General features: G+C 54.3%; 1 protein-coding gene across 2 annotated transcripts in view; it reads left to right on the top strand.

Annotated features, from left to right (window-relative positions):
* Positions 1 to 11,628, top strand: part of PLCG2 (phospholipase C gamma 2) — a 167,160-nt gene that overhangs the window by 113,124 nt on the left and 42,408 nt on the right. For both annotated transcript variants that reach the window (XM_006152585.3, XM_027773492.1), the window contains exons 21-23: positions 3,397 to 3,506; positions 7,635 to 7,731; positions 8,972 to 9,038. In XM_006152585.3, the coding sequence (XP_006152647.1) occupies positions 3,397 to 3,506; positions 7,635 to 7,731; positions 8,972 to 9,038 (274 nt within the window). The remainder of the gene's footprint in view (positions 1 to 3,396; positions 3,507 to 7,634; positions 7,732 to 8,971; positions 9,039 to 11,628) is intronic.

The raw sequence follows: 11,628 nt of genomic DNA, 5'->3' as shown, positions 1-11,628 counted from the left end.
TTGTTGTAAAATAAGAGTTTTTTTTTTTTTTTTTTTTTTTTTTAATTTACAACCCTTGGCCAATGCAAATCTTTTTCAGCAAGAAATGAAGTCTTGAAAAGTTGCGGGCAAATTGAGCTGTGTGTAAAATTCAGGGAGGGATCTTAGCTCTAGCAGAAACTTTTTCTGCAAGTGAAGAATGTCTGGTAATGAGGACAGTCACCTTTTTTCCCACATGCAGGTTTTGCACATTAACCAGGGGCCTCGTCAGTCCCTTTCAGTTGACCGTATCTCTTCCTCCTTACTTAGTATACTGGGATGGTAAACTTGGAGTTTGTTCTGAGGACCCAAGTTTTTTCCTCTTTTCCCTTTGGGAAGTAATTCCTGAAATAGAGGCTGCAAACCCAAATGTCCACGGAGGTCAGGGAGGAAATGGAATGAGTGGGCCTGGTCCTAAGGCATAGAAAATATTCATTGTCTTTTTTTTTTAAGAGAGACTTTCGCTACTGGGCACAGGTGCTCACCCAAGAGATGGAGACAGAAAGCGAGAAATCACCCCCCAGGAGAGATGGCCACGCCACAATCCCTTCTCCTCCAGTCTCCTTTCAGGATTTTGGACACGCAAACACACAGGCCCGGCATGAGTTTCAAGCCACCGGGTCCACCTATTATCTCTTAACCAGGCCATGCCGAGGACAAAATAGGGCAGTCTGGCGATAAATGACAACTAGCACTTGGCTTCATGCCAGCCAGATAGATGGCTTGGGGTGGTGACCAGGGTAAACTGAGGGACGCGTCCCCATCTCGGGTACAGGTGGTTGCTGCCTCCCAGAGGGCAGGCCGGGTCTTCTGATGTCTCAAGGCATCCAGAAGTCTGGATGTTTTAGGTGAAACCTCTCAAATTTAAGTTGTGGCAATTCAACCCAGCCTAAGGGGAAATCTTCCCCTCCCGAGGGAGCCAAGTAGAGCACTCTGTAGGCTGACCTTCTCTCAGGCTGCGGTCTCTGACGCCTGCCTCCAAGTAAGACGACTCTTGTTTGGAGACCGCTACTGCAAACCACGTTGAAAAGAGTGGGGAGCAGCCGAGCCCATCCATCCCCAGCAGTAGCCGTGTGCGTTTCTGGGTGTCCACCCACCCCCGGGGGTCAACCCCCCAGAACCATGTTCCCAACCCCACACCTCCTCCCGCTGCTTTGTTCCCCTTTGTTCTGTGTGACTGTGGGTTGTCTCCCCCATTGCTAATCTCCTCTACCATCATTTCTGTCACACCTGCTAGGCTGAATGATTTCCATAAAATACATCGGTGGGATTTTTAACTTAAACCGCGCCGCAGAGTACTCTGGGGACTGTGCTGGCTCAGCTTTCCCCATCCACAGCCATCTGGGTCATTTCTAGTGCTTGTTCCTCTGTTAACGCCGAAGGGAGCATCCTCCTGCACGAGGTCATTGTTTGCATGCCTTCCTTCTGGCTAGCTCTTAGGATGCTGTGGCGAGATCCGGGTAACTGGTCACACCTGTCAGTGGCTGCTACAGGCAGCATTCGGCAGTCAGCTCCTCCGTCCTTGTAACAGCCCTGCAGGCGAGCCGCCCTTGTGCCTAGTTTGCACGTCAGGAACCTGAGGAACGCAGAGCTGAATACTTGCTGAGGGCACGGAACTGACAGGGCGTGGAGCTGGAGTCTGGACCTGGCAGTGTGGCTCCGAGCTGTGCGCTCTCACCCACTGGCTGTGCCATGGCCCGCTGGTCACCACAGCTCACGCCTGCAGTTCATGAGGGCCTCTTGCAGCTCTCAGGCTGGCGACATTCTCTGAGTGGAAGCCGCTGAGTGGAGCCTCCCAGCCCTTGGCCACTGGCTGCACTTCCTGTGGCCTTGAGCCTGGCTCTAGCCCTCGTCTACCCTTGAAGCAGATGCACAGGTGGAGCCCGCTGCAAACACAGCAGGTGGGGAGGGAAGGAAGTGCAGGACTCTGGTTAGCGCCAACGGAAGCAGAGATGCCGGAGCCCAGGTTGCTTTTTATGAACACCGAAAACTGGCAATAACTGACATTCACCGGTCCTGCTCTGGGCTCAGCCACTTACTGGCTGGTTGATCTCGGGCAAGGTGCTTCTCTACTTCAGTTTCCTCGTCTGTAAAGCGGGCATAGTGCTATCACTGCCTGCCTGCTTGCATTGGGAGGTAAAAGCAGAGGTGTAGCTAAAGGGCCCAGGACTGGGCTTCGACCATAGTGAGCACTGAGGAATGCGAGCTAGGACCTTTTTAATCATTATATGCATCATCTCTTTTCATAGTCTCAACGCCCCTGCCAAGTACGTGGAATTTTAACGCTCATTTCACATGTGGGGAAACTGAAGCTCAGAGACTCTCAGGCGCCTAGCTTCTTTCTGTGCAAAAATGTGTCACGACTTTTCTGATGACCCAGTACATCTAGAACGGGGCAGGGCGACGAGTTAAGCCCACGCGTCTGAGTCCATGGCCCGTGCTCAGAGGAGCAGTGTTCCTGGATTCCCTGTAACATCCCTGTTCCCGTTTCCTCAGGCTGCGAGCAGACAGAAGCCTCTGGTCTTAACAGGCCCATTTCCAAGGCTTCCCACGAACATTCGCTTGCCCTGTGGGTGTCCGTTTTGTCCTAGACTCGGCTAGCCGAGCAGCGGGCGTGAGAGCAAATTCACCGAGAGAGATAGCACCCCGGGTCGGTTCCGTCTCATTCCTGCCCACAGAGACCACTCTAGTGAACTTCAGAATGGTGGTGTCCTCCAGGAGTCTAGTTAGGGGGCCACTGGCCTATGTAAAAATAATGAGGATGTCCTCAGGAAGGCCGGGAAACCGTGTTGCCCTTGAACTTCTGGGAGGGTGTTGGTCCCAGGCACTGAGGACTTGCGAGGTGTGGTTATGACTTAATCTCAAAGGCGTGTTCCTGGCCAGCCCCACTGCACAACAGCTAAGCCTTGTTCACGGGGAGCCAGAGCCTATGGGTGGCCATGGTTTGAATCTGGACCCCATGGCTTGAAAAACATGCCAGGCATGTGTGTGTACCTGCACGCATGCCCAAAGTTCTGAGATGAAGGGGAAACGGAGGGAAAAGGATTGTGGTGTGACCATACCCCGTAGAGGATGCTTTATTTCTCCCTCTGATGAATGCATGTGCCTCTGGCAATTAAAAAAAAAAAGTCATATTCTTTCTTTGCTGAGGGAATTGACAATGTTGAGTCACTCTCAGGTCACTCTAACTAGGCCAGCCTCTGTCCCCGCTCCTTGGTGACTTTGCAATGCCAGGCCCTTGCCAGCAGATGGCGCTGCAACCCCGGCTGAAGCCTCCGGAGCCCTAATGAAAAGCACCAATCGGTGCCAGGGAATACAGATGCGTCCCTCTGCCCTGGCCGCCAGCCTGACCTTTTCCTTCTCGTTTTTTCCTGAAAGCCTCAGAGAACCGTGAAAGCTCTGTATGACTACAAAGCCAAGCGAAATGATGAGCTGAGCTTCTGCCGCGGTGCCCTCATCCACAACGTCTCCAAGGAGCCAGGGGGCTGGTAAGGCCGAGTGGGGGCTGGGCTGTTTGGCGGCTGAACTTGACCTTTCCCTTCGTGGTGGTGAGACTTGCAAACTGGCTGAGCCCTGACCTCTCTTGTCTGCCCTTTTGGACTGTGTGTGACCTGAGAACACGCGGTAGGTCCCCGGGTAGGTGGCTTGGTGTGTGTTCCATTTGGGAAAGTATATAAACTATGTTCAAAGCAATTGTTAGACCGTCGTCCACGGTATGTGGCAATTATATAGCATATGCAACAGCAGCTGCCGTTTACTGAGGCCCCACCGCATGCCAAGTACCCTGCTGATCACCTTCGCTTGATCTCTAACCCTTCGTCACAACCCTGTGGAGTTGTGACTGGTTAACCACACTTTACAGACACAGTGAATGAGGCTTTTCAAGATTGTAAAGCTCTTAAGTAGTGTGGGTTCTGTCCAGTATGTGAGCCTGTGTATTATTTTAAATTCTTATGCTATTGCTTAGTCCTACGCTGTATGCAATGGCCCCATCCTGAATTGAAGCATGTACATTTTGAAGGCAAAAGAATTGGATTTGCTAGGGTTTAGCTACCTCTTCCTTTATTATTATTATTATTATTATTATATTTTACTATAGGACACATGAACTCACCAGAGAGTTAGAGACAGAGAGACAGAAAGCAAGAAATCAGCTCCCAGGGGAGATGGCCCCACTGCAATCCCTGCTCCTCTTTTCTCCTCTCAGGATTTTGGGCATGTATGCACGCACACCCAGCGTGAGTTTTAAGCTGCTGGGTCCAGGACTCGCACCACTGTCAACCACGTGGGAGTCCAGCAGTGTAACCATTGTGCCATCTGCTGGCCCACCTCTTCTGTTTTTTTCACCCTGGAAGAAAAATTCACTGCCTATCAGTAGGTCCCTGGGCAAGTGGTTTTGCGGGTTGATTTCCACCTGAGAGCAGTAAGAACATGCTTACAACCATGAGTGTTGCAGAGATTCGAGCACCCCGCAAGACTGGCATTTTTCTCTCCTTCAAGGCAGCTGGACTCGGAAATCTGAGTGGTGGCTTACATGAAGTGTTTCTATGTGTCAAGCACTGTTTGAGCACTCCGCCTGAGATAGCTCATTTAATCCATGTTGATGACCCTACAAAGTCACTCCTGTTCCCAGATAAGGGAAACTGAGGCACAGAGACGTGTAGTAACTTATCCAAGGTCACACACCAGGCTGAGATTTAAACCCAGGCCTTCTGACTCCAGAGCCCATACTCTTAACCTTATTCATGTGGTACTGAGGGACACAGGGGTTTTCAAACTCTTTTTAAAGTCAGGAGAACCCCCTCATTCCAAACCACTTCCTACTTGGGTCCCAGAATCCGAAGCGAGTTGTAGCAGTGGTCTGTTGAAGCTGGAACCTGGAGCAGCCCCATCTGCTTCTCTGCTGACTCTGCTGTCCCCACGGCCCTGGCGCTCCTCACAGGCTCCCAGGCCCAGTTTGCCAACCATAGCATTGTCCACCTGCTTCTCCCCAGCTCAGACCTGGCTTTGCCGGGTTGTTGCATTCTAAGTAGCACAGTCAGAATTGGGGCCCCCAGGCCACTGGTGCCCCCTCACTGTGCTCCTGCAGCCTGCTGCTGTCCAAGTCCCTGTTCTCAGTGCACGACTGACATGATCGAGTTTCAAGCAGGGCCCAGGGGGTTCCTCTGCACCACGCCACACTTTCCCAGGCCTGTTTATCTGCGTCAGGCAGCCACCTGTCTTGCTGCACCTCTGACGTGGAGTTCTCCACACTTCTAAGGCTCCTGTCTTGAGATGAATTAAAACATGGGTGTGAGTTCCTTTGGCAAAGGACTGTGGGTAAGCTGCCAACTGCTGCATCACTCCTTGTTCTCTGATGGCAGCCGTGCTGCCTGTGGGCTGCCTGCTGGACTGCCTCTTTATTTATATTTTTCCATCCTCCCAAATGGTTCTTATTTATTTATTGAGAGGTTTTTACTAGGAGTGTGTGTGCTCGCCAGAAAGAGAGACAGACAGAAAGCGAGAAATCACCCCCAGGGGGGATGGCTACACCTCAATCCCTTCTCCTCCATTCTCCTCTTGGGATCTTGGGCACGCACGCACACGTACCCGGTGTGAGTTTAAGCCACCGGGTATGGGACTCAAACTGCAGTCAGCTACATGGGAGTCCAGCGACATAGCCATTATGCCATCTGCTGGTCCCAGTTCTTATTTTTTATAGCTAGGAGTCCAATTTTTTTTTTTTTTTAGGTTTTTCCATAGGGTGTGTGTGCTTGCTAGAGACAGAGAGGGGGAACAGTGAGAAATCACCCCCTCCCACCCCCTGGTGGGAGGATGGCCACACTGCAGTCTCTTCTCTGCCATTACCCTCTCAAGCTTCTGGGTACACACGTATACACACCCGGTGCACTTTCCAAACCTCCGGGTCTAGCACTTAAACTGTGGAGTCAGCCAAGTGTGATTCAGCTGCCTTGACCACTGTGCCACCTGCTGGCTCGGGGCCAAATAATTTTTGTTCAAAACAAGACAATTTTCAGAGTGAAGGGCATGCTACTATGAATGATTATGAACGACAGGGGCTTATGTTGGGCAGTCCTGGGCAGGTGGTACCTGTGGTCATAAGTACAACCAGCCTGCGCCCGAGATGTCTACCAAAAGAAGGTGAGGGGCGTGCTACGTGCCCACTGGAGCGAGGGCCATCAGTCCTCACCCCTGTCTCTGTGCCCACTGGAGAGTGGGGCCATTGGTCCTCACCCCATCCCTGTGCCCACTGGAGAGTGGGACCATCGGTCCTCACCCCCGTCCATGTGCCCACTGGAGAGTGGGACCATCGGTCCTCACCCCCGTCCATGTGCCCACTGGAGAGTGGGGCCATCGGTGTGCCCACTGGAGAGTGGGGCCATCGGTCCTCACCCCCATCCCTGTGCCCACTGGAGAGTGGGGCCATCGGTCCTTACCCCCGTCCCTGTGCCCACTGGAGCGAGGGCCATCGGTCCTCATCGGCTTACCGAGTCCAGAATAATGAGTTCAGTGCCTCCCACCACTGCAGAGTGCGGGTTGGATTAAGACCCAGAAAGGTCTCCTCCAGGGAAAGGCAGAAGGCCGTGTGATTAGGGGTCAAGTGTAAGGCGCGGAGGACAGCGTGCCAGGGTGCCTGCTCAGAGGCTGCAGGGATAGGATGCCAGAGCAGCATGGAGAAGAGTGCTCAGCCAGGAGGCAGCCAGGGAAGGCTTCCTGGCAGAGGAAGTGCCTGAACTGAGTCTTGATAGTTGGCAGGAGCAGGCTGGGTATGAAAAGGGGCAGGGTGTGGGAGTGAGGCCACATGGCAGGGGCTGGATGAGTCATCCACAGTGAATGCCAAGTTTGAGTCAGGGTGCGGTCTGGGGTCCCTGGGGTTAGACCACGCTGGGCTCTGACAGGCAGGCTTGTCGCCCTGGGGAGCTTTCGTGTGGTGCAGACAGAGCAGTGTTTGGAAATAGCCCCGTGCAGTGAGTGACGCACAAGTGGTGGGGTGGAGGGAGGAGGTTCGGGGAGGAGGGTCTCAGAGGTGCTCGCGGGCTGGCGGGGTCAGTGCACGTGCACACGTCGGTTTTGTCTTGCCTGTTATGCCGCTACACAGGCAGGGCGCAGGGTTTTAGCCCGGTAACAGCGAGGACGAGGACACTGAGCTCCACTCCCTGGGCACTGTTCAGAGCTCTCGGCATGTTAACCGAGAGGGTTCGACACGGTCCCCGAGGGAGGTCCCGGTGGCCCCCACTCTGCAGGTGGGGAGCCTGAGGCATGGCTGGTAGCATGGCTGGGCGTCCAGGCTTCTTCGTGCCCCCTCATCTCTGTGTCACAGCCCTCCCTGAAGCAGGGTGGGCCAGCCCGGCACTGAGCTTTTGTCTTCGTGGCCTCTGACTGGCGGCGTCTTTAACCAGATGTTAGGGTCAGGCTGAGAGGAAGGCCACGAGCCCCAGTGATTCAGGAGTGACTCACACACAAAAGGCAGAAGCTCCCTTTGAAGTGCTCTGTGGTCACCTCCACTGGTCATTTGGCCACTTGCTACCATCAGAGTTGAGCCGGCCGCTGGGGACCTAGTGAGCAGGGGCAGGTTACGGACACTGCCCAGGAGCTGACACCCTCTGCCTGTCCAGGTGGAAGGGCGACTATGGGACCAGGATCCAGCAGTACTTCCCATCCAACTACGTGGAGGACATTTCGACGGCCGATGTGGAAGAGCTGGAAAAGCAGGTGTGTCTCCTTCACCCGTCGCCGGCCACTGTAAGGGGGTCCTTTGAGGGTCCTTTGGGGTCTTGGTGGGTCAATTTCTACAGGTGCTTCTTGCGGTCTCTGTGGAGCTCTGATCCAGGGAAGGCAGAGTGACCCGAAAATTGGGACTGCCCCGTGATGTGGGTCAGTGTCACCGTGACACCACGTCCCGTTTCAGTCAGGTTGTGCAGGGCTGGAGGGTTTGAATATGCAGGAGAGCCGTGGTGGGAGAGAAAGTGGCCAAATGGGCTGTCCTTTGTCCCAGCAGCCAGCAGAGGAAGCACGTTTGGTCTGGATGGCCAGACGCTCAGAACGTGCTTGGTGTGGATAAGCAAGCTGCCCACCCCGAGGGCGAGGTGTGACCTTCCCGAGGACTTTGCAGACCTGGTCCTCGGCTGCCTGTGGCCCAGGAGGCTTGGAGAGCAGTTGCCTGCAGCGTGACAGCACTGCACCTAGGATGGCCTCCTCCTAATGAGGATAGAGCCCAAGGCATTTATTTCCCAAAGGAGTTGGAGCAGTCTGAAGGCTTCCTGGGAGAAGGGACATTTAAGCCTTAAAAGTCAAGGCAGAGTTGAACAGCAGGGAAGTAAGAGAATTCCAGGCCACAGGTAGTCCAGGCGAAGGCCAGTGGAGGATGCGGGGCCTCTTCAGCGTGCTCTGGCAAGGCAGAGGAGGGGCCCATCACTGTGTGCTCCGCAGCGCCCCCACCTGCAGTCGGCCGCAGTGGCGTGGTCGCTGGCCATGCCAGCTCTGCAGGACCGAGGTGTTCTCCATCTTGGCTGGATCCTGGGATGGTTCAAGTGTGCCAGGGGCATTAGAGCAAGAAGGCCGACCGCAGCCCAGAAAGCTTCCGTAGGCCGTGGGGAGCCATGAAGGTTCTTGAGCTGGGCTGTAGTTGGGCAAACAGTCCCGTTTCATCCTAATGTTAGTGAGTCCAGGACGCAGTTTGAAACGAGATCTGAAGGAGGATTTTAAAACCTGTTCTAGAATTCACAAGGCTCATTTTTACGGATCAAACCTGCAGAGCACCTGCTCCCTGCCTGGCCCCCTCATCGCCATGCTTCATTATGTAGCTTTCTCCCCATGGACGGCTCCTGTAATGAAAATGCATTTTAAACAGTTCCACAGGCAGTGTCTCTGCTAAACGGTGTGCTTTGGAAACTGGTTGTCTCTTTATTATTCCCGCTACGACTAACATGAGTTATGTCTTGTTTCTTCACAGATTATTGAAGACAATCCCTTAGGGTCCCTTTGCAGAGGCATTTTGGACCTCAATACCTACAACGTTGGTACGTGTGCGCCATCTCGGCTCCGAGTCCCGCCCACTCCCCAGCGTCGGACCTCAGAACTGCTCCAAGCCGGGGGGCCGCAGCTCAAGTCCGTTGCGTGTAACAACTGAGACCCCGAGTCTGGGTGGTCTATAAAGAAGAGAGGTTTATTTCGCTGTTGTGAGGGTCGTCTCGGTGGTGGGGCCTCGCCCAGAGCCCCGAGCACACCAGTACCACATAGCAAGGCAGAGCAAGCACGTCTCGTCTGTCAGCTGCCATCACTTCATTTATAACCCACAGGATTCGGTCGTGGGGACCCCACCCTGATGACCTTTTCTAATCCTAACCTCCCACCAATGCTCTGCTTCTTCTTTTTTTTTTTTTTTTTAACGTTTATTTTTTTATCTTCCATAAGTGAGAGAGGTAGACAGAAGGGGAGATAGTAACCCCAGCAGGGGCCCAGTGCCACCTCCACCCTGACCTCAGCCTCTGGTCGTCGTGCCAGTGCACCTGATGTTCGTGGGGGTCTGAACTTGAACTGGCAACCTCGCAGTGTCATGCCTTACCACCGTGCCATCCTCCAGCCCCTCCACCTCGTAATCCTCGTAGTCACGTTAGCTTTCCATCCTCTTTGTTTTTAGAGAGATTTTAACTATAGGGAATGTGTGCTCGCTGGAGAGATAGAAAGCAAGACATCACTCCCTGCCCCAGGGGAGATGGCCACACTGCAGTCCCTTCTCCTCCACTCTCCTCTCGAGATCTTGAGCACGCGCACATGCCCAGCATGAGTTTTAAGTCTCTAGGTCCGAGACTCCATCAGTGGTCAGCTATGTGGGAGTCCAGCGATGTAACCATTACGCCATCTGCTGGGCCGAGGTTTCCATCCTTATAATACCATCAGAACGAGGTTTCAACACGTGCATCCTGGGGGATGCATCCAAACCCCAGTGGTGGCTGGCCCTGGTCCTGTCTGGCTTTGGCTTTGGTGCCGGCTTCTTTCCTGGCTGAGACCGAGCACCAGGCCAGGTGACTGCAGAGCGTGTCTGCATCTCTGTGCGGTGCTGGACAGAGTGCCCATCGCCAAGGCCAGTGGCAGCTAGCTGTCACCACCACCAACACCATCATTGCTATTGCGAGGATGTGCCTGTGCTTCCACTTGCTTTTCTCAGGAGACCCGAGATGCTAGCCGTGCTGAGACGGAGCTGGGGTCTGGAGCTCGGGTTCGGAGCCCACCTCTGCCTCTGGGCTGCTGAGGCCAGGGGCCTGTCCCTTCTCTCTGCTTCAGCCTCCTGGCGAGGGCCTGCTGCGAGGTGAGAGTGGAGCGCAGGCATGGCCCAAGCACACAGGCTCATGCAACGAGAGCAGGCTGGCACTCTGCACGGGCTTCTTGGGCCTCAAGCAGCCCCTGTGAGTGGCACAGCACAGTGCATGAAAGGGGACGGCAGGCCGTTAGGCACGCCTGGCAGATCAGGCAGCGAGCTTTCCCGAGCAGCCTGTCCGTGGTGGCTCCTGCTATTCCCTGCTGTTCCCTGCAGCCCGTTGACTCATTAGTTGGGCTCATTGCCCAAGCCCTCCCTGGGGAGGCCAGTGCCTGACCCCCAGCCTCAGACGACAGCCATCTCAGGAACACCCTGCCTTTGCTGCCCCTGCTCCATTCTCTACACCCATTACCTGCATTTTGTATTTTTTTCCTTACAACAGTCCAGTAGACCCAGAATTCGTTGCTCCTGACGAGAAAACAAAGCTCCCAAGTTAGCTGCTGAGCTGGGCCTGGTGGATTCAGGCCTGCCACCCTCACTCCCAATGTGCTTTGCATCATCTCCCCATCCAGATGTGCAGAGCAGGGGCGTGCAGCTCAGTGGTCTGCTCCGTGGTTAACAGGGAGCTCGGAATCAGCCTCAGCTTTGTCACCTCAGCCATGGGGCCTTCCATGTGTTCCTTTTTCTCAACAAGCCTCAGTTTCCTTTTCTATAAAATGGGCACACCAAGAGTAGTGCCCCATAAGGCGTGACAAACATTGGGTAAGGTGCAGCTGGTGTCATCTCAGAAAACTGCCTCGCACCAAGAGCTCAGAAATCCTGGCTGCGGATTTAATTCGGTAGATGGTTTCCCACTCACAGCCTTGGTTTTTCCTCTGTCTAATACATCCTCTGTGTTCAGAGAATCTCCACGGCCCTGTCCAGGCCTCTGCCTCTGTCTCTGGCGTCTCACTCGCTGGGTCTGTGTCTCAGAGCTCCCTCTCCCTGTCCTTTCTCTGACAAGGGTACCCGTCCTGGGCTTTAGGGTCTACCCAGATCTAGGCCGTTCCCATCTCAGGACCCTTCACTCAAGCAAGGACCACATTTCTTTTTTTTTTTTTTGGAGAGAATTTTTTTTTTCTTTAGGGTGCGTGCGCTTGCCAGACAGACAGAGGCAGAGAGACAGAAAGCGAGAAGTCACCCCCACCCCCGGGGGGATGGCCACACCACAATCCCTTCTCCATTCTCCTCTTGGGATCTTGGGCACGCATGCACACTCGCCCGGCGTGAGTTTTAAGCCACCGGGTCCAGGATGTGAACTGCGGTCAACTACGTGGGAGTCCAGCGACATAGCCATTACTCTAACTGCTGGT

This window comes from Tupaia chinensis, unplaced genomic scaffold (assembly GCF_000334495.1).
Source record: "Tupaia chinensis unplaced genomic scaffold, TupChi_1.0 Scaffold000355_1, whole genome shotgun sequence".
Taxonomy (NCBI): Eukaryota; Metazoa; Chordata; class Mammalia; order Scandentia; family Tupaiidae; genus Tupaia; species Tupaia belangeri.
The sequence above is the reverse complement of the archived record's forward strand: the minus strand, read 5'-3'. Positions and strand labels throughout refer to the sequence as shown.